We start from the raw sequence: 23,057 nt of genomic DNA on the forward strand, positions 1-23,057 counted from the left end.
AACGGGGCACAGTTCCTGCCACCGGCAACCAACAATGGGGCTCTAGTCCTCCCACTGACACCAGCGTCTGCCCCCTCCCGCCTGTAAACTGGCCCTTTGTTTAGAAAGTTTGGAGACCCCTGCCTTAGGGTTATGGAAATTTCCAGATAAGTTATTTAGAACTTTCAGAAATATTGTTTAAAAACATTGCTTAGTTTCCAGACAGACACATCCACAAGGATTCGTATTTCCCATAAAAAAAAAAAGACCTCTGATAGGCCCCCTGAGTTATGTTTTAAGCAGCTCTATTACATAATTTCTTCAATCACGTGCTCATTTAAAGCCCAACTCCACCCCAAATGTTTCGTCTTGGGCAGAATAAAGAAAGGGGGTCAAAAGGTCATATTTTTTAATTTTAGTCTGTTTCTGTAAGACAGGAAGCGATGGGAAATCTCTCCCAACAGGTAGACAAAAACATTTATTAGAGTGGGGTGGGGGGTTACACCTTCTAACAAACATAAAAAAATGGTCTTGGCCACCATGTACTAGTGACAACTGCCTCCCTTAGCCTGGTATCACCGGTACAGGAACTTCAGGAAAATCTCAGTGGGGGAGGGGGGGGGTCACAGACATAATAATAATATAAAAAAAAAATGCAAAGCATTTGTATGGAGTTGGGCTTCAAAGGGCTTATTCACACCAGGTGCGGATTGGAAATTAGTGTAAAATCCAGCAATTTTCCTGCACCAAAAACATGAGAGTGCAATTCTTAATGGCACCCCCACGCATCTAAGCAAGCACGTGCCAAAAACACAAAAACGCATGGTACTGCAATTTAAAAAAAGTTGTGCCAGCACTTTTTTTTTTTTGGCGTATTTCTCATGAATGGGGCAGCCCATCGAAATGAATGAGCCGCCCTAAAATGTGACGCGTGGGAACGAGGCCTAGTGTTTCCATACATAAATTATAGCAGCTGGTGAGCATTTCCTTCTAAATCAGGGGGTAGGCAACCTCGGCCCTCCTGCTGTTTTGAAACTTCAAGTCCCATGAGGCATTGCAAGACCCCGACAATCACAGGCATGACTCCTAGAGGCAGAGGCGTGATGGGATTTGTAGTTTCACCGCAGCTGGAGGTTCAAGGTTGCCTACCCTTGTTCTAAATGAACCTGTCCGCCATTCTAAAATCCTTCCACAATATTCTGCTGTCACTCTTAACCCCTTTACGACCACCCAAAGACAGCTCTGGGTCCTGATCATGTGACCACCACGACAGTGGTCACATGATCACGATCCTTCCCATCACCCAGATGTTCCAAAACTGTTTAAAGGGACGGGTAGGGGGATAATCAAAGCTGTTTAGATGCCCTTCTCAGATTTAGTTCCTTTTTTTTTTCCTGACTACTGGAACCTGACCTTCTGCGATTTCATGGTCAGGGCTCTACAAATCCCATGGCTAGAAACAACGTCCTGGCACCTGGGCTTTTGTCAGCCCATTCACCGTTGCAGGGATGCACAATTTGTATCGCCCGACGCATGTAGTTTCCGGGTAGGTAGTTTTTTTTCCTACATGTGGCCCTGGTGGAAGCATTGGGGCAGCTCCGCTGCTGCCCGATTGCTTCTATACGTGCATGTAAAGTCCCCCCCCCGCTATGTATCCTGAGGCTAGGCATGCCCATCTGCGGGCCTGGGACTGGCGTAGGGGGTTCTGCACGTCGACCTGGAAGTGACGCCATACACGTCCCGCTGTTGAGTTTCCCCGACCAGCATGGGGATCTGCATTGCAGTGGAGTCCAGAGAAGACATAGGGGGGGGGGGGTCGTTTAGATCCTGCATGTCTCATTAAAGAGAACCGGTCACCAAAACAATCACATGGGGACTTTTTATCCCCTATATGATGGAAAAAAAAAAAAAATGAAAGATACACCCTAGCACAGCTATATTTTTGAGTCCATCACCCTTCCATATACGCACGTACAAACGTAAACGCACGCGCTGGGGTGCCCATGCATGAAAAAGTTGATTGTGATACACGTTCCATATCGCTGCACACAAACTGACTCCTAACCTTTTTTTTTGCGGTCTCCTAGATTAAAGTGGTTGTATACCCAAAATGTACCCTTTTACCTACAGGTAAGCCTATAATAAGGCCTATAAGGCTTACTTGTAGGTAGAATTAATGTCTCCTAAACCTGTACGGTTTAGGAGATATTCCCTATGCATGCAGCCGCTGACGTCACATGCGCTCTGAATGCCCCGGCTTAAGGTCCGGCAGCGTTGCCGGATTTTGTCGGGAAGAAAACTCCCGCGCGTATGCGACGTCATTGCGGCTCCGACCACTCACAGCGCAGGAGCCGCGAACCCGGAAGACGCGCCGAGAGCAAGATGTCAGCTCCCTCAGCGTGGACCAGGCTCCGATACGGGGGGTTTCGTTCTGAGGTAAGCATTTCATAATGAGCTAGTATACTTGTTCATTCCCCGACTTAGTTGGGGTAGGCGGGTACACTTTGGTGGGAGCGGGTCAGCCACGCCTCATGACCTTTGACCTCTGGGAACCCGCCTTCTGATCTTTGACCTCTGGGGAGGTCCCTGTTCCAATTCCTGAGTCCTAGCCGTATTCTTTTTTTTTTTTTTTAAAGCGGGTTTTACTACCACTTTAAAAAATAAAATAAAAAATTGTCAAGCCCAATGGCCAATCTCTAACAATTGCGAAGGACAGTCCCATTGAACAGTGTGGCTTAGCCATCCCATCAGGGAAGGTCTGGTCCAGTAACAGGGTGAAACTAAATCAGAGAGGGGCACATAAGCAGATAATAAAAAAGGCACTAACAGGCATCTTGTGGAGTCTTAAATAAAAAAAGTTTAAACAGTATAAAAAAAAAAAAAAAAAAAGTGGACCAGGCATTGGTCCAAATCGGAACAATTTCCTTCTCAGTAACGGAGATGCATTGCAACCACTTTGTATTGAATCAATACAAAAATACGAGACCTTAAAAAGAGGGCATTCGGTAGAGACCCCTTTGGATGTGTATAGGTCTAATAGACCTCACAAGGTCAGAAGATGAGGTCTATTCCCTAAAAACACACAGGCCGTGTGCCAATGGGCCACCGATATACCCCCCCCTTTAACCCTTCCGCCATCTTCCACATACTACAACAGCACAGCGAGCGTTGGATGCTCAGACACAACATTAAACATCACAAACTAAACACTTAACATTCTTTTTCTTTCTTTTTTTTTTGTCAAATTGCACAAAGTACGGTTTTAGAAACATTGCTATAAAATGCATATTTAAAGGCAGGGCCAGTAGGACACCTGCTTGACGTAGATCTTAGTGGGCGGGCCTTCTTCACACGGAGTATTCTCCACACTTTTCTGGTCAGAAAACGGAGCGATCTGTATATTGCCGAAGGTCGTCAAGTTAGTTTTTGGTGGGCCATTAGCTGGCTTGACGGAGATCTTAGCAGGCAGACCTTCTTCACACGGCGTATTCGCCACACTTTTCTGGTCAGAAAACGGAGCGATCTGTATATTGCCGAAGGTCATCAAGTTAGTTTTGGGTGGGCCATTAGCTGGCTTGACGGAGATCTTGACAGGCAGACCTTCTTCACACGGCGTATTCGCCACACTTTTCTGGTGAGAAAACGGAGCGATCTGAATATTGCCGAAGGTCGTCAAGTTAGTTTTGGGTGGGCCATTAGCTGGCTTGACAGAGATCTTAGCAGGCAGACCTTCTTCACACGGCGTATTCGCCACACTTTTCTGGTCAGAAAACGGAGCGATCTGTATATTGCCGAAGGTTGTCAAGTTGGTTTTGGGTGGGCCATTAGCTAAGTTGACAGAGATCTTAGCAGGCAGACCTTCACACGGTGTATTCGCCACACTTTTCTGGTCAGAAAACGGAGTGATCTGAATATTGCCGAAGGTCGTCAAGTTGGTTTTGGGTGGGCCATTAGCTGGTTTGACAGGGTTCTTAGCAGGCAAACCGTCACACAGCGTATTCGCCACACTTTTCTGGTCAGAAAACGGAGCGATCTGAATATTGCCGAAGGTCGCCAAGTTAGTTTTGGGTGGGCCATTAGCTGGCTTGACAAAGATCTTAGCAGGCAGACCTTCTTCACACAGCGTATTCGCCACACTTTTCTGGTCAGAAAACGGAGCGATCTGAATATTGCCGAAGGTCGCAAAGTTCGTTTTGGGTGGGCCATTAGCTGGCTTGACGGAGATCTTAGCAGGAAGACCTTCACACGGCGTATTCGCCACACTTTTCTGGTCAGAAAACGGAGTGATCTGAATATTGCCGAAGGTCGCAAAGTTAGTTTTGGGTGGGCCATTAGCTGGCTTGACGGAGATCTTAGCAGGCAGAACTTCTTCACACGGCGTATTCGCCACACTTTTCTGGTCAGAAAACGGAGCGATCTGAATATTGCCGAAGGTCGCAAAGTTAGTTTTGGGTGGGCCATTAGCTGGCTTGACGGAGATCTTAGCAGGCAGAACTTCTTCACACGGCGTATTCGCCACACTTTTCTGGTCAGAAAACGGAGCGATCTGAATATTGCCGAAGGTCGCAAAGTTCGTTTTGGGTGGGCCATTAGCTGGCTTGATGGAGATCTTAGCAGGCAGAACTTCTTCACACGGCGTATTCGCCACACTATTCTGGTCAGAAAACGGAGTGATCTGAATATTGCTGAAGGTCGCAAAGTTATTTTCGGGCGGGCTCTCAGCTGGCTTATAGATGTGGGTTTTCTGGTGAAAAATGCAGTTAGCTTGTGACCTGTAGACCTTCCTACAATAGGCACACGGATATCGGCTGCCCTTCTCGGAAAGGTCGTGAGAACGGAGGTGCAGGAGCAGCAGCGATCTGGAGCTGAAGGTTTTGGTGCAGTGCTTACACATGAACGGCCTGTAGCTCTTGTGTTCGCGTCTATGGAGGTATAATTCGACCAGTTTGCGGAAGACCTGTCCACACCGGCGGCACGTGAACCTGATCTGGTGGGACTTTCTGTGTCTTCTGAATGATTCCCGGTATCGAAACCGCTTTTTACATTTTTTGCACTTTATCCGTTTGCCTTTTTCAACTGGTTCAAATTCTACAGGATGTTCATTCCTGACTTTCAAAGTTTGTTCGCTGTCCATGTTGGCTGTGTCCATGTTGGCTGTGTCCATGTTGGCTGTGTCCATGTTGGCCTTTGGTGTGGAAGAAAAGCAGCTGAGGGGCATTCCAGTGAACTCCTCCTCTTTCTGGGGCAATCCATGGAAGACGGTTGTGTTTTCAGTTTCTCTAAGCTCCTCCTTGTACTCTTCCGGGAGTGATGGTTGGTCCGGCTTTGATATTTGGGCGGTCTGAGATAAATGAACCCTTACGTGTTTAAATAAAAAGGATATCCTGCTATAACCTTTCTTGCAGACTTTACACTTGTATAACTGCTCCCCGGAGTGTTCACGGAAGTGGGCCATGAAATCTGGCCTATTGGTAAAGATCTTTCCACACACGCTGCATCTGTAGGGCTTCTTGTGCCCCTTCACATGTATGTCAAGTTCAGCATACGACCGGACGATCTGCCCGCATATCAAACAGGAGTGCGTTTTCCCTTTCTTGTGGTCCCGGCTGTGGATCTTTAGAAGGTTTTTGCTGGGGAAGACTTCTTGGCATTGTTCACAGCTGTATAAGGCGGCCTGCGGGGCTCCCAGTGGTGTCCCGGTGGCTGTGGTGTCCGGTGGCATCCCGGTGGCTATTGGCAAGGTGTCCGGTGGTGTCCTGGTGGCCCTCCGGCAGGAATTCAGGTGTTTTTCGGTCAGTCCCTGGTGGGTCCTCATGTGTTTCCTTAGCACCAAATCTTTGTCAAAGCTTTTTTCGCACAAAGGGCACTTGTAGAGGTGTTCTTGGAAGTGTGACTTCTGGTGTAAAAGGAGGTACATTTGCTGGCGGTAAGATTTTCCGCAGTCCTCGCACGCGAATGGCTTCTTTACGTTTTGCTTCAGCATGTCACAGTAGCATCTTAAGATGCCATTACACTCGAGGCATTTTGGCTCTAGGCTGGAATCGCGTAACATTTTCTTCCTGAAAGAGGCAAGGCTGTTCTGCTCCTTTTGGTGCGACTCCGGAATGTTCTGGGTTGGATCGGGAGGTTCACATCCTACAACAAAATGACAAAATGATTACAACACTGCAAGATTGTGACATACAGATAAAGGCCAGGAAAAAAAGAACAAGTAAAAGGTCCACTTAAGGGAAAATATTGTATTCTGGCGACTGACAGTGGTGTTGCCTGCCTTTGGGTTGAATTAGGCAAACATGACACAGGGTTCTCTGGGAGGCAGATTGAGGGGCTTCAGAGTATCTGTTTTGAACAGAGGAAATTACCTTTTCAGTTTTCCCTGGATGCTCCCTGATTTGGGTCTGGAGTTCAGAGACTTTAACCACTTAAGCCCCGGACCAATATGCTGGCTAAAGACCCAAGGGGTTTTTACAGTTCGGGACTGCGTCGCTTTAACAGACAATTGCGCGGTCGTGCGACGTGGCTCCCAAACAAAATTGGCGTCCTTATTTCCCCACAAATACAGCTTTCTTTTGGTGGTATTTGATCACCTCTGCGGCTTTTATTTTTTGCGCTATAAACAAAAATAGAGCGACAATTTTAAAAAAAATGCAATATTTTTTTACTTTTTGCTGTAATAAATTTCCCCCAAAAACATATATAAATTTTTTTTCCCTCAGTTTAGGCCGATACGTATTCTTCTACCTATTTTTGGTAAAAAAAAAAATCGCAATAATCGTTTATCGGTTGGTTTGCGCAAAATTTATAGCGTTTACAAAATAGGGGATAGTTTTTTTGCATTTTAATTTTTTTTACTAGCAATGGCGGCGATCAGCGATTTTTTTCGTGACTGCGACATTATGGCGGACACTTCGGACAATTTTGACACATTTTTGGGACCATTGTCATTTTCACAGCAAAAAATGCATTTAAATTGCATTCTTTATTGTGAAAAGGACAGTTGCAGTTTGGGAGTTAAACACAGGGGGCGCTGTAACATTTAGGGATCACCTAGTGTGTGTTTACTAGTGTAGGGGGGTGTGGCTGTAGGACTGACACCATCGATCTAGTCTTCCCTATAAAAGGGATCACTCGATCGATGCGCTGGCCACAGTGAAGCACGGGGAAGCCGTGTTTACATACGGCTCTCCCCGTTCTTCAGCTCCGGGGAGCGATCGCGACGGAGCAGCTAAAAACAAATAGCCGCGCCGTCGTCCCGGATCGCTCCCCGAGCGGACCCGACCTCCGCATGTACCGGGGGGGGGTCCCGATCGGAAACCCCCCACCCACGTCTAGCAGAGGACGTACAGGTACGTGATTGTGCCTGTCCGTGCCATTCTGCCGACGTAAATGTACATGAGGAGGTCGGGAAGTGGTTAAAGAGCTTTAGGATTGAGGAAACCTCCAACCTAGTGTCCAGGGTTTATGAGAGACCAGCAGGCTTTATAATCTAGGGCCTGGTCATAGCAAAGGGCTACAGGGCTAAGTAGTGGCAGATAGAAGACAGGGGGTGCATTGTCCAGAGGAAAGGGGCGTGGGCATGCTCCTGAAGCCATCTATCAGTTATGACGAAACACGTTGGACGGGGCTCCCACTATCATCACTTTCAGTCTTCAAAGCAAACACTGCGTTTCCTGGTTACTTGCCATTGTAATAAAAGTCTATGTGAGTGGTGGCGGTGTCCTTATAAATCGGATTTTGCTTGTTCCAGCAATATCATTATGGACTTTTATTTATCATTTACTCTTTACACGGCTAGTTTATATGGGACTTTGATCTAGTTCCTTCAGCGCTACACCACCCCTTTAAAGTCTATGTGAGGGCTTATGTATTCAATGGCTTCTGGTAACTGTGGTTGTGGGGTGACCTGGCTTTGGGTTGAAATAGGCAAAAATGACAAAGTGTTCTCAAAGATGTAGATTGAGGGGCTTCAACGTGTCTATTCTGGACAGAGAAAATTTCCTTTTTGGTTTTCTACAGATACTCTCAGGTTAGGGTCTGCAGTTCAGAGACTGAAGAGCTTTGGGATCGAAGAAGCCTCAAACCCAGTATCCAGGTTTTACGAGATTCCAGCAGACTTTATAATGTAGGGCAGGGTTGCCCAACCTTTTGAAGAGCGAGGGCCACGTAAGTGACTTGGTAACCAGTCGCGGGCCACAATAAACGGAGAGGGTGGATGGCATGTCCGTGTCTGCTCTGCCTATGTAGAGCGGACACGGATACAGCCCACTATATTCTTTTTTTTTGTAGATCACATTGGAGGTAGGACACAAGTCGGTTTATATCTGCCACTACTTAGAGGTGAACGGAGGGTCCAATTGGTCGGACTGTCCATTATGAAAAGGGGCACAAGGCTTTATCCGCACCACGGGTGCAACACAATGTACCTTTGGCTTTCCCGCACTTTGCAATAGACTTTATTATATTCTATACATTTGGAGCACTTTCAGAAAGCTCACCAAACTTGCAGGTAATAACAGAAGTCTATGGCTCAGTGCGGGTAAACTGCTCGGCACCGGCAGATCAGTTTGAAAGCAGCCCAGTAACCACTGTAGAATAGATATGCCCATATATACAATGTCATTTTAGTAATAAACTGACCTTTAACCACTTAAGGACCACCTCCTTCACATATACGTCGGCAGAATGGCACATCCACGTACAGGTACGTCCTGTACTAGTACCCAGCCGTGGGTCGCAGGCGCGCTCCTGCGACCCGGTCCGAAGCTCCGGGACCGCGGGACTCACGGACCTGATCGCCGCTGGAGTCCAGCGATCGGTCCCCGGAGCTGAAGAACGGGGAGAGCCGTGTGTAAACACACCTTCCCCGTTCTTCACTGTGGCGGCTGCATCGATCGTGTGTTCCCTATTATCGATGACGTCACACCTACAGCCACACCCCCCCTACAGTTGTAAACACACTTCAGGTCACACATAACTCCCAAACGGCAATTGTCATTTTCACAATAAAGAATGCATTTTAAATGCATTTTTTGCTGTGAAAATGACAATGATCCCAAAAATGTGTCAAAATTGTCTGAAGTGTTCGCCATAATGTCGCAGTCACGAAAAAAAACGCCGATCGCTGCCATTAGTAGTAAAAAAAAAAATGCCATAAAACTATCCCCTATTTTGTAAACGCTATAAAAATAGGTAGAAGAATACGTATCGGCCTAAACTGAGGGGAAAAAAAAATGTATATATTTTTTGGGGATATTTATTATAGCAAAAAGTAAAAAATATTGCATTTTTTTTCAAAATTGTCGCTCTATTTTTGTTTATAGCGCAAAAAAATAAAAAACCGCAGAGGTGATCAAATACCACCAAAAGAAAGCTCTATTTGTGGGGGGGGAAAAAAGGACGCCAATTTTGTTTGGGAGCCACGTCGCACGACCGCGCAATTGTCAGTTAAAGCGACGCAGTCACGATTTGCAAAAAGGGGGCCTGGTCCTTTAGCTGCATTTTGGTCCGGGGCTTAAGTGGTTAATAACCGTATTCTATTCCATCCCAGAGCAGGAGGTCAAGGGCCACATCAGGGGGCTCCGTGGGCCACTGGTTGGGCACCCCTGATCTAGGGTCTGCTCATAGTTCAGGGCTCCACCTGGAAGACAGGAGGTGCCCTGCCCAGAGGCCAGGGCCTGCTCCTGAAGACATTAACGGGTTATGACAAAACATGTTGGGTGGGGGCTCACAGGCATGTCACTGGGTCTTTGGAGTGCACACCGAGCGGTGCTTCCTGGGTACTTGCAATTGTAACACAAGTCTATGTGAGGGCATTGGTTCTAAATGGCTTTAAACCTAATAAAATGAGATTGAACTATGATAGCTTTCCCCTTAATTTCTAGGTCTGTCCTGAGTGCCGGGGGGGATTACAATTGAGAGATTTTATTGTTTATTGCTTATTGTTTATTGCTTATTGCTTGTATAGCGTAGAATCACCCGAAGGTATCGAAACGCTTCCAGTCCTTAACCACTTCGTTACCGGGCCTATTTTGGCACTGTTCTCCTTTATGTAAAAATCACAATTTTTTTGCTAGAAAATTAATCAGAACCCCCAAATATTATATATTTTTTTTTAGCAGACACCCTAGGGAATAAAATGGCGGTCATTGCAACTTTTTTTCTCGCACGGTATTTGCGCAATAATTTTTCAAACGCCTTTTTTTAGGGAAAAAAACAGTTTCATGAATTAAAAAATAACAAAACAGTAAAGTTAGCCCAATTTTTTTGTATAATGTGAAAGACTATGTTACGCCGAGTAAATAGATACCTAACATGTCACGCTTTAAAATTGCGCACACTCATGGAATGGTGCCAAACTTCGGTACTTAAAAATCTCCATAGGCGACGCTTTAAAATTTTTTACAGGTTTTTTTTTTTTTTTTTACAGGTTACTATTTTTGAGTTACAGAGTAGCTCTAGTGATAGAATTGTTGCACACGCTCTAACGCACGCGATGATACCTCACATGTGGGGTTTGAACGGTGTTTACATATGTGGGCGGGACTTGAATGCGCGTTCGCTTCTGCACGCGAGCGACCGGGACAGGGGCGTTTTAAATATTTTTTTTTATTATTTTATTTTATTTTTTTACTTCATTTTTTTATTTTTACACTTTTTTTGACATTTTTTTTTTTTTGATCACTTTTATTCCTATTACAAGGAATGTACACATCCCTTGTAATAGGAATCACTGTGACAGGTCCTCTTTATGGAGAGATGTGGGGTCAATAAGACCCCACATCTCTCCTACAGGCTTACAAGCATGAAATCGGTGAAAAACATTTCACCGATTACATGCCGTCAGCCGCGATTGCGGCTTTGTTTACTTCCGGGTACCGGGCGTGACGTCATAACGTCGCGCCCGGCCCTCCGACGGTCATAGAGATGACTGTGACCGTCTGGTCACCAGTCATCTCTATGGTTCAGCAACGCGCGCCGGCCGATTCGCTCTCCGGGCCCCCGATGGCACGGGAGAGCCCGGAGAAGCACCGGATGGCGGCGGGAGGGGGGGGACATCCCCTCCCGCTGCCTAGAAGAACGATCGAGCGGCGGAACCGCCGCTTTGATCGTTCTTCTGGTGCACAGAATCGCCGGCTGAAGACAGAGATATCTGAATGATGCCTGCAGCTGCAGGCATCATTCAGATATCACCACTCAAAGTCCAGGACGTCCCAGGACGTCCCACGGGTCTGAAGTGGTTAACAATTCACAACAGGACCGAGTGTTACAGGCATAAATTAACATAGTAACAATATAAAATATGTACCACAATTAAAATCAAATAATAAAACAATATAACACCATAAAACCAATACAGTACAAAAACCATAGAAATCACATAAGACCAAAGGAGAGACAACACACAATTCCCAACAGATCTAGCAGTGCTTCCCACCAGAATGACCCTAACCTCACTCTTCCTATAACTCTGCCTCTGCCCACAGATAGGTTTTTAGATCCCTCCTGAATGTGGGTAGGTCAGGACTCTGTCTAAGACTTAGGGGAAGTAGATTCCATTCTCTCGGGCCAAGGACAGAAAAAGCCCTGCCCCCCATTTTTTCAGCCGACTCTTTGGCTGTTCCAAACGGAATTGGCAGCTCCATCTAAGGGAGCGGCCAGTAACATGTCTATTCGATTTCTCACAGAGATAGGCGGGTCCTAGCCCACAAAACGCTTTAAAAACAAGTGTTAGAATTTTAAAACGCACCCTCTGACCAACTGGCAGCCAATGCAGGGCAGTCTGATGTCTCGCGGTGGGGCAGTGGCCTCTGAGATTTAATGCAAGCCTTACCGCCTGATTCTGGACTTTTTGAAGTCTCCTAATCTGGACTTGAGGCAGTCCAGCCAGGAGACCATTACAATAGTCCAGATGTGGAAGGACCAGATTTTGGCTGAACACGCATGTACACTGAATAAGTCCACACTATACCAGTTAAAAGGAACTGGAGCATCAGGAGAGACCCATAAGTGGTGCAAAACCAGCGTTTATTTGACTCCTATACCAACACAAACAGTCATCTACTTCTGGTGAGTGTGAGAGAATACAGGGAGTCACGGAGTGATCACGGGAGAACAAGGAGTGAAGTCATGGATTTATTTATCCAAGTTTTGTGGACTTAAGCAATGCGCACTTTATGTTTTGGTGCTGTGTAATGATCTGAGGGACCGGCCTAAGCTTGAGGTCTGAGCAGAAATGGTGGAAGAGGAAGCCAGAAGGCTTAATGTCATTTCGAAGTGATGGTGAAAACCCTTCTGAGGGTAACTTTAAGGGGTTGTAAAGCTTCCCGTTTTTTCACCTTAAGGTGAAAAAACATCCGATGCTTACAGGCACGCCCCCCCCCCCCCCGTTTACACACCTGAGCCCTCGAAAGTCCCACGTCGAGAACGCGCTGGCTTCTTCGGCCCGGGCTTCTAGGCTCTTCATTGGATAGATTGATAGCAGCGCAGCCATTGGCTCACACTGCTGTCAATCAACTCCAATGACGGAGGGGGTCGGGGGGCGAGGCGGAGTCCTGTAGTTGGTGGCTATGGACACCGAATACAGGACTCGGGAGCCATGCCCGCAAGGTAACCCCCTTGGGAAAGCGCTTCCCAGGGGGGGGTTAGCTGATGCAGGGAGGAGCCGAGACAGCCGTGTAGGGACCCCAGAAGATTAGGATCGGGGCCACTCTGCTAAATGAGCTGCACAGTGGAGGCAAGTATGACATGTTGGTTATTTTATTTAAATCAAACCTTTAGTACCCCTTTAAAAACACCATTTCTTGGCTGGAAAGAACTCATTGCAAAGCACTACTCAGGGCTGGTGCAAGGATCTTTGACACCCTAGGCGAATCCAAATTTTGCCGCCCCAACCACCCTGCTGCGCCCCTGACTTCAATGTACTCTGCCCTTGCAACACATGTGACCTATCTGACCCCTACACTGACCCACCTGTTTCCTACACTGACCCGACACATACACTGACCCCCTGACACATACACTGACCCCCTGACTAATACACTGACCCACCTGTCCCCTACACTGACCTGACACATACACTGACCCCCCTTACCTGACACATACACGGACCCCCCCCGCCTGACACATACACTTACCCCCCCCTACCTGACACATACACTGACCCACCTGACCCCTACACTGACCTGACACATACACTGACCCCCCTTACCTGACACATACACGGACCCCCCCCGCCTGACACATACACTTACCCCCCCTACCTGACACATACACTGACCCACCTGACCCCTACACTGACCTGACACATACACTTACCCCCCTTACCTGACACATACACTGACCCCCCCCCCCACCTACACTGACCCCCCCCTGACACATACACTGACCCCCCCCCCCACCTGACACATACACTGACCCCCCCCCCACCTGACACATACACTGACCCCCCCCTGACACATACACTGACCCACCTGACATACAGCTTAATGTTGTTCGGGGAGGATCAGTCGTCCTCCTTTACCTCTGCTGTTTGTGGCTTCATCGACCATCATCAGGGCTCTGCTCAGGGGCCAGGCCAGTGCCATCCACCCGCTCCACGGTGCCCCCGCCGAGACCAGGCCAGCGGCATCCACCCGCTCCAGTGTCCCTGCCGGGGCCAGGCCAGCGCCATCCACCCGCTCCACGGAGTCCTCACTGCTCCCATCTCCGTTGAGCCCCGCCCCTCCGCTGCACACACAGCGCCGCAACAGAGGGACAGGCTGGAGCAAAAGGAGTCCCAGAGCAGCGCTGTGTGATATACCTGTCTAAGAACATGCAACAGCGCAGCGGGGCGCTCTGCAGGACACATGGGGGATAGGTGGCGGCGCACAACGGATTTGTTCGACACCGAATGGGGCGAGCGATCAGGAGAGGAGAGCCGAGCTCACACAGGGCAGGGGCTGTGGTTGCGCCCTAGGTGGTAGTGCGCCCTAGGCGGCTACCTACTTCGCCTAGTGGTAGCGCCAGCCCTGGTACTACTTGAGTAAACCCCCATGATATCACAACTTACACCTGAGATATTCAATATACAAAATTACTTTTTTTTTTTTAATAAAGCTTATCCCCCAGCCCCCCCCCCCCCAAAAAAAAATTCCCTTTGTACCCACCTAAAGCTGCGATCATGTGATGCTCCAATTCCCAGTCTTGTAACTTCTGTTTACAGAGGATGGGGTCCTTCTTCAGGGTGTCCATGTCGATGCCTGCGTAACATAAGGTGGGTTAGAAAGGTGGGGGTCCCCTGCCATATGCACAGCATCCATCCACTTAATGGAAATATGATCTGACAAATTAATGGTAACCCAATCACCTATGTACAGGGGGGGGGGGGGGATATATTTGATCCCCTGCAGATTGTGTAAGTTTGCCCATTTACGAAGAAATGAAGGGTCTATATTTTTTACAATAGATAGATTTTATATGATAGAGACGGAATATCAACCAAAAATCCAGAAAAATCACATAATACAAATGTTATAAATGGAGTTGCAGTTCAGTGAGTAAAATAGTATTTGATCCCCTACCAACCAACAAGAATTATGCCCCCCACAGACTGGCTATAGGGGGCGCTCATGTGGTACACAGATCAGTCCTGTCAATGTAAGAAGGTTCTCCCAACGACAACTTGTTATGTGTATAAAAGTCACCCGCCCACAGAATCTCTTTCCTCCAATCACATCTCACCATCATGGGGAAGACCAAAAGATCTGTCAGAGGACGTCGGGGAGAAGATTGGAGATCTGCACAAGGCTGGAATGGGCTACAAGACCATCAGCAAGAAGCTTGGCGAGAAGAAGGCAACTGTTGGAGAGATTACGGAAGAAATACAAAATAACCATCGATCGGTCTGGAGCTCCATGCAAGATTTCTCCTCATGGGGTGAGGATGGTCATGAGAAAAAAGTGAGGGTTCCGCCCAGAACTACACAGGAGGAGCTTGGTGAGGCAGTTGGGACCACAGTCACCAAACAAACCATCGGTAACGCAATACACCGCTATGGATTGAAATCCTGCAGCCCCCGCAAGGTCCTCCTCCTCAGGAAGACACATGTACAGGTCCGTCTGAAGTCTCCCAATGAACATCTAAATGATTCAGAGAAGATCGGGAGAAAGTTCTGAGGTCAGAGAAGATCGGGAGGAAGTTCTGAGGTCAGAGAAGATCGGGAGGAAGTTCTGAGGTCAGAGAAGATCGGGAGGAAGTTCTGAGGTCAGAGAAGATCGGGAGGAAGTTCTGAGGTCAGAGAAGATCGGGAGGAAGTTCTGAGGTCAGAGAAGATCGGGAGAAAGTTCTGAGGTCAGAGAAGATCGGGAGGAAGTTCTGAGGTTAGATGAGACCAAAATTCAGCTCTTTGGCATCAACTCAACTTTGTGTGTTTGGAGGAAGAAAAATGGTGACTATGACCCCAAGAACTCCATCCCTACAGTCACACGGAGGGGGAAACATGAGGATTTGGGGCCGTTTCTCTGATAAAGATACAGACCGACTTTGCCACATTGAGGGGCCAATGGGCGGGGCCATGTATTGTAAGATCATGGATGAGAACCTTCTTCCCTCAGACAGAACACTGAAGATGGGTCATGGATGGGACTTCGAGCATGACAATGACCCAAAACATATCGCCAAGGCAACAAAGGAGTGGCTCAAGAAGAAGCACATTAACCACTTAAGGACCAGCGCACACACATATACATTGACACGTACAGGCAAATAGGCGTAATTTGCTGCCGTGTGGTCGCGAGCGGGGCCGTGAGCTCCGTGAATGTGCCCGCGGTACCCGCAGACTCGATGACCCGCAATCGCGTCACGGAGCTGAAGAACGGGGAGATGTCAGTGTAAACACAACATCTCCCCGTTCTTCCAAGTGACATGTCACTGATCGTCTGTTCCCCGCCATCGGGAACAGCGATCAGTGACGTGTCACTCGTAACCACGCCCCCTAACAGTTAGAATCACTCCCTAGGACACACTTAACCCCTTCCCCACCCCCTAGTGGTTAACCCCTTTAATGCCAGTGGAATTTTTATAGTAATCAGTGTATTTTTATAGCACTGATCGCTGTATTAATGACAATGGTCCCAAAATGGCGTCAAAAGTGTCCGCCATAATGTCGCAGTCACAATAAAAATGGCATTACTAGTAAAAAAAATAAAAAGAATTATAAATAAAAAAATGGCATAAAACTCCATTTTGTAAATGCTATAACTTTTGCGCAAACCAATCAAACGCTTATTGCGATTTTTTTTACCAAACGTGCGTAGAAGTATACATATCGGCCTAAACGGAGGTAAAAAAAATATGTTTTTTTTTTAATATATATTTTTTGGGGATATTTATTATCGCAAAAAGTAAAAAAATATTGCTTTTTTTTCAAAATTGTCGCTCTATTCTTGTTTATAGCCACGTCGGACGACCGCACAATTGTCAGTTAAAGCGACGAAGTGTCGAATTGAAAAAAGTGCTCTGGTTTTTGACTAGTTAAGTGGTCCGGGGCTGAAGTGGTTAAGGTTGTGATGGAAGTTACTAAAATTAATATTTTTGTGTTATGCTATTTCTTTTATTAGAACCACTGAAATGTTTTTCTTTCATTATATTCTTTTATTTATTGCTCTCTCTCTCTCATTATATATATATATATATATATATATATATATATATATATATATATATATATATATATATATATAGTTATAATACATATGTATGTATGGGTATATGTTACAATACTGTTATTATCCTTAAAAGAAGCTATGATAGATTATAATGTTTTAAGGTTACAAGTACATCTCAGCTTGAAATGAAGACAAAGGGAACTATAAATACCAAACAGCTGTTACCTCTCACTCCAAAACCCCCTCCACCGAAGAAAGCCCTTGTGAACTTGGGTGTAAGGACCCTGTATGACACGAGGACTGTTTGTGCCAAAAATGGACTTGCAAGGGGAAACCACCCTTATATGGACTGACCAATCAATTGTGCTCATGTGTATGATGTCATGTTGTCTTTAAAAAGCCAATAAAGGTCCCGCCTCTCTCTGACGCTGGAACACCGAAAGAAGCAGGGCTCCCTCTAAGCTTTCTGCATGCTTTCATAATTTGGGTCAACGGTAGAATGGGTTTTGCCCTGAAGTTGAGTTAGGGGTTTAATCCTTATCAAGTTCATGGAGTGGCCTTGTCAGTCTCCAGATCTTAACCCTGTAGAGAATTTATGGAGGGAGCTGAAACTTCAAGTCGCCAAACGAAACCCAAGAAACCTTAAAGCGGGGGTTCATCCTAAAACTACTTTCTAGTATTACAATGTCCCGACACATTACAATACAATTATGCCTTTTTTTTTTTTTTTATGCTGTACATACCTCGGTACAGCTAATTCACCCGCGGCTTCCGGGTTGCGAATCCCGCGGGCATGGGCGTTCTTAACTTGCTGGTGATTGACGTGATGACCAAAAACTAGCTCCCCCCGTCGCGCAAGCTGCGTCACGATTACCGAAAGGAGCCGAACGCAGTATAGCGCCGACTTGCCGTTCGGCTTCTTTCGGCAATCGTGACGCAGCTTACGCGACGGGAGAAGCTCGTTTTTGGTCATCACGTCAATCACCAGCAAGTTAGGAACGCCCACTCCCGCGGGATTCACAACCCGGAAGCCGCGGGTTAATTAGCTGTACCGAGGTATGTACAGCATACAAAAAAACATAATAGGCATAATTGTATTGTAATGTGTCGGGACATTGTAATACTAGAAAGTAGTTTTAGGGTGAACCCCTGCTTTAAGGATTTGGAGAAGATCTGTAGAGAAGAGTGGAGACCAAAATCCCTCCTGAGATGTGTGGAGACCTGATCACCGACTACAACAGGGGTCTTGAATTAAAATTCAAGGAGGTCCGGTCACTAAAATTTTCTTTGGGCCGAGGTCCGAATCTCAAGTCCCCATTTTTCCCCATCACAGCGCCCCTTTATATCAGGTGCCCCCATCACAGCGCCCCTTTACATCAGGTGTCCCCATCACAGCACCCCTTTACATCAGGTGTCCCCATCACAGCACTCCTTTAAATCAGGGGTCCCCATCACAGCATCCCTTTAAATCAGGGGACCCCATCACAGTGCCCCTTTACATCAGGGGTCCCCATCACAGCACCTCTTTACATCAGGTGTCCCTATCACAGCACTCCTTTAAATCAGGGGTCCCCATCACAGCACCTCTTTACATCAGGTGTCCCTATCACAGCACTCCTTTAAATCAGGGGTCCCCATCACAGCACCTCTTTACATCAGGTGTCCCCATCACAGCATCCCTTTAAATCAGGGATCCCCATCACAGTGCCCCTTTACATCAGGTGTCCCCATCACAGTGCCCCTTTACACCAGGTGTCCCCATCACAGTGCCCCTTTACACCAGGTGTCCCCATCACAGTGCCCCTTTACACCAGGTGTCCCCATCACAGTGCCCCTTTACATTAGGTGTCCCCATCACAGTGCCCCTTTACATTAGGTGTCCCCATCACAGTGCCCCTTTACACCAGGTGTCCCCATCACAGTGCCCCTTTACACCAGGTGTCCCCATCACAGTGCCCCTTTACACCAGGTGTCCCCATCACAGCACCCCTTTACATCAGGTGTCCCCATCACAGCGCCCCTTTACATCAGGTGTCCCCATCACAGTGCCCCTTTACATCAGGGGTCCCCATCACAGTGCCCCTTTACATCAGGGGTCCCCATCACAGAGCTCCTTTACATCAGGTGTCCCTATCACAGCACTCCTTTAAATCAGAGGTCCCCATCACAGCACCCCTTTACATTAGGGGTCCCCATCACAGCGCTCATTTACATCAGGCATTCCCATCAGAGTCCCTCTTTACATCAGCTGTCCCCATCAGAGTCCCCCTTAACATAAAATGTGCCCATCAGCGTGCCCCTTAACATAAAATAAGGGTCATACTGATGGGCACATTTTATGTTAAGGGACACTCTAATGGACAAGTTTTATGTTAAGGGACATCCTGATGGGCACATTTTATATGAAGGGGCACTCTGATGGGCACAAGAAAATGTGCCCCTTAACATAAAATCTGCCCATCAGAGTGCTCCTTAATACAAAAAGGGCCCATCAGTGTTGCTCTTAAAATAAAATATGCCAATCAGAGTGCTCCTTAACAATAAATGTTCCCATCAGCGTGCCCCTTAACATAAAATAAGGGTCACGCTGATGGGCACCTTTTATGTTAAGGGGTACTCTGAGGGGCACATTTTATTTTAAGGGGCATGCTGATGGGTATATTTTTAATGTGCACACTGATAAGCATATTTTGTTAAGGGGCACACTGATGGACACATTTTGTTGTGCCCATCAGAGTGCCCCTTAACATAAAATATACCCATCAGCATACCCCTTAAAATAAAATGTGCCCATCAGAGTGCCCATTAACATAAAAGGTGCCCATCAGCGTGACCCTTATTTTATGTTAAGGGAAATGCTGATGGGAACATTTTTTGTTAATGGGCACTCTGATGGGCACATTTTATTTTAAGGGGTACGCTGATGGGTATATTTTATGTTAAGGGGCACTCTGATGGGCACAACAAAATGTGTCCATCAGTGTGCCCCTTAACAAAATATGCTCATCAGTGTGCACATTAAAAATATACCCATCAGCATGCCCCTTAAAATAAAATTCGTCCATCAGAGTGCCCCTTAACATAAAAAAAAGGTGCCCATCAGCGTGACCATTAATGACAGCACAATTACAAAAAAATCTGCCCATTCGTGACAACTAATTAACTTGTCACATACCTTGCATGCTGCGCGATAAGGAGAGCCCGGGAAATGCGAGCAGCAGGGGGGCGGGGCGCGCGCGTGACGTCACGCCCCAATCTCGCAAGGAGAGCCAGGAGTGGACCCGCATGCAGCAGGGGGCGGGGCACGCACGTGACGTCACGCCCCTACCTCGCGGCCCGTGACTGCTTGTCTTCTCCGCTCTCAGCGTCACTGGTTGCTGGGGAAACCCGCGGCCCCAGCAAACCAACGCTGAAATTTAAAATGATAATAGCGGTCCGGGCAGAAGCGCCACCCGGGCCGGACTCGGACCGCGGGCCGCCATTTAGTGACGGCTGGACTACAAGAAACGTCTGACCTCTGTGCTTCCCAACAAGGGTTTCTCCACCAACTACTAAGGGGATCAAATACTTATTTTACTCACCAAACGACAACTCCATTTATAACATTTGTATCATGTGTTTTTTCTGGAGTTTTGGTGATATTCTGTCTCTATCATATAAAATACACCTATGAGAAAAATTATAGACCCTTCATTTCTATGTCCAACCGCTCAGGTCAAGTAGCTCATTTCCCACCCAGTATTAGAAGATCGGTTCAGGTGCTGCCCTCTATATAAATCCCATGCTGGCTCTCTTCTCTCTCGGGAACTCTAGTGAGGAGTCCTCCCCAATTTATTCGTCATTTAGTTATGTAAAGTGAATCCAACATTCAACCTCTTACAGAGATTCTTAAATTCTCACCGTTTTCTTCAATTTCCGGATATCCAGAGGTCCGTGATATCGTCTCACCGAGGCCATACGAAGCTTTATTTACATGTGAAAAAAACAGGGAAATTGACACTGAAAAGAAGAGCTCAAGTACTGTTTATATCTTACAGTTCCTTGAAAAAAGTATTCATACCCCTTGAAAATATCCCACATGTTGTCATGTTACAAATAAAACGTACCGTATTTTCCGGCGTATAAGACGACCCCCTAATTTTCCAGGAAAAATTTTGATTTTGGGATATACTCACTGTATAAGACTACCCCCTTCTTACTGTCTTTCTGGAAGCTGAGGGGTAGCCAGAACCGCTGACAGAAACAGGCTTTTTCAAATCTCACTGTGCCATTACATTACATTACTCACTGTGCCATTACATTACATGCCCAGACTGTGCCATTACATTACTCACTGTGCCATTACATTACATGCCCAGACTGTGCCATTACATTACTCACTGTGCCATTACATTACATGCCCAGACTGTGCCATTACATTACATGCCCCCACATTGCCATTGTGCCATTACATGCCCCCACATTGCCATTGTGCCATTACATGCCCCCACATTGCCATTGTGCCATTACATGCCCCCACATTGCCATCACTTGCCCCCACTGTGCCTGAACTTGTTGCCCCCCCCAGTGCATTAACACTCACTTTTTTCCCCAGCGCTGACAGTCCCCCATGCTGCGATCGCGATCGTGAAGGATTTCAAAGCCGCGCCTTCACTGCAGAGTGTTCTGTGATAGGATGAACAAAAATCTTCCCAGCAGCGCCTCTGTTATGTTTCCCGCCTATCACGGACGTCTTCTCATCTCGTCCGAGGATGAGAAGGCATCTGTGATAGGAGGAACAAAGAACAGAGGCGCTGCTGGGAAGATTTTTGTTCATCCTATCACAGAACACTCTGCAGTGAAGGCGCGGCTTTGAAATCCTTCACGATCGCGATCGCAGCATGGGACACTGTCAGCGCTGGGAAAAAAGTGAGTACTGAGACTGTACCCGGCGTATAAGACGACCCCCGACTTTGGATGCATTTTTTTGCATCCAGAAAGTCGTCTTATACGCCGGAAAATACGGTAAATGTATTTTATTGGGATTTTATGTGAGAGACACAAAGTGTCACATAATTGTGAAGTGGAAGGAAAATGATAAATGATACAAATAAATATGTGAAAAGTGTGGGGGGGAGGGGCATTTGTATGGCGCCCCCCGGAGTCAATACTTTGTAGAACCCCCTTTCTCTACAAGTCTTTTTTGGGGGGGGGTCTCTACCAGCTTTGCACATCTAGAGAGGGACATTTCTCCTCCATTCTTCTTCTGTGTAAAATATCTCAAGCTCTGTCAGATTGGATGGAGAGCGTCTGTGATCAGCAATTTTCAAGTCTTGCCCACAGATTCTCAATGGGATTTAGGTCTGGACTGTGACTGGGCCATTCTAACACATGAATAGGCTTTGATCTAAACCATTCCATTGTAGCTCTGGCTGTACTTTAGGGTCTCTGAATAAAAACAAGTTAGCTAATAGCATAATACACACCCAAAAGGTGTACAGTGATGATGGTGATAAAAATGTGTATAAACGTGATTAAAATGAATATATACATAAAAATCATATAAAATCGGTAGCTCTGGAAACCACCTGGCGTCAGCAGGATTTTTCCATAGAGATCAGCGATGGCTAGATGGCCACTGCTCATCTCTATGCCGTTGGAGAACCGCAGCGATGTCACCATCAACTTATGGGTCTCGGGCCTTGTAAACATTTATTGTTTTCTTCCTTAACCACTTGCCACCCGGGCCATTTCTGACACCTCACACCTACACTAAAAATCTTTAATTTTAATTTTTTTTTTGCTAGAAAATGATTTAGAACCCCTAAATAATATATATATATATATATATATATATATATATATAACACAATTAATAAATAAATGTTTAGGGGTTCTAAATAATTTTCTAGCAAACAAATAAAAATTAAAGATTTTTAGTGTATATATAATTTTAGCAGGGCCCTAGACTCGAGAATAAAATGATGGGTGTTGCAATTTTTTTATGTCATATGGTATTTGCGTAGCGGTTTTTCAAACATAATTCTTTTGAGAAAAAAAAACTTTCATCAATAAAAAAAAAAAAAAACACAACACACAGTGCCCATTCATGGCCTACAGGTGACCCGAGGATAGCGCTGGTAGAAGAAGACAGGCTGATCCTCTGGTTTCAGATTGGTTGCGCACGGAAGCCGCCTTTAACGCCACACGCTAGGGAAGAAAGGGCACAGAGTTTCGTTTCTTGCCAGCGCATGCGCCGTGTACATTATCGGCGGACTACAAGTATCTCCTAATCGGCGCACGTTTAGGAGATATTTCCACTACCTATAGGCAAGACTTATTCTTGGCTTACCTATAGGTAGAAGTTACAAAATAGGGTTTACAACCACTTTAAAAAAGAGGAGGTCCGCCCACACCTGCAAAAATTAAAAAAGTGAGCAGCTTCACCTACTGACT

General features: G+C 46.5%; 1 protein-coding gene across 4 annotated transcripts in view; it reads right to left on the minus strand.

Moving 5' to 3' along the window:
* Positions 1–2,945: 2,945 nt before the first annotated feature.
* The window catches only part of LOC120941710 (zinc finger protein 569-like), a 120,557-nt gene continuing 100,445 nt past the window's right edge, over positions 2,946–23,057 (minus strand). For 2 of the 4 annotated variants that reach the window (XM_040355303.1, XM_040355300.1), the window contains exons 5-7: positions 20,523–20,585; positions 14,124–14,216; positions 2,946–6,114 (exon numbers count right to left, since the gene is read on the minus strand). In XM_040355303.1, coding sequence (XP_040211237.1) covers positions 3,269–6,114; positions 14,124–14,216; positions 20,523–20,585 — 3,002 coding nt within the window. In that variant the 3' untranslated portion in view covers positions 2,946–3,268. The remainder of the gene's footprint in view (positions 6,115–14,123; positions 14,217–20,522; positions 20,586–23,057) is intronic. The other 2 variants (XM_040355301.1, XM_040355302.1) reach the window with 2 other exon arrangements.

The sequence above is a fragment of the Rana temporaria genome, chromosome 5 (assembly GCF_905171775.1).
Source record: "Rana temporaria chromosome 5, aRanTem1.1, whole genome shotgun sequence".
Taxonomy (NCBI): Eukaryota; Metazoa; Chordata; class Amphibia; order Anura; family Ranidae; genus Rana; species Rana temporaria.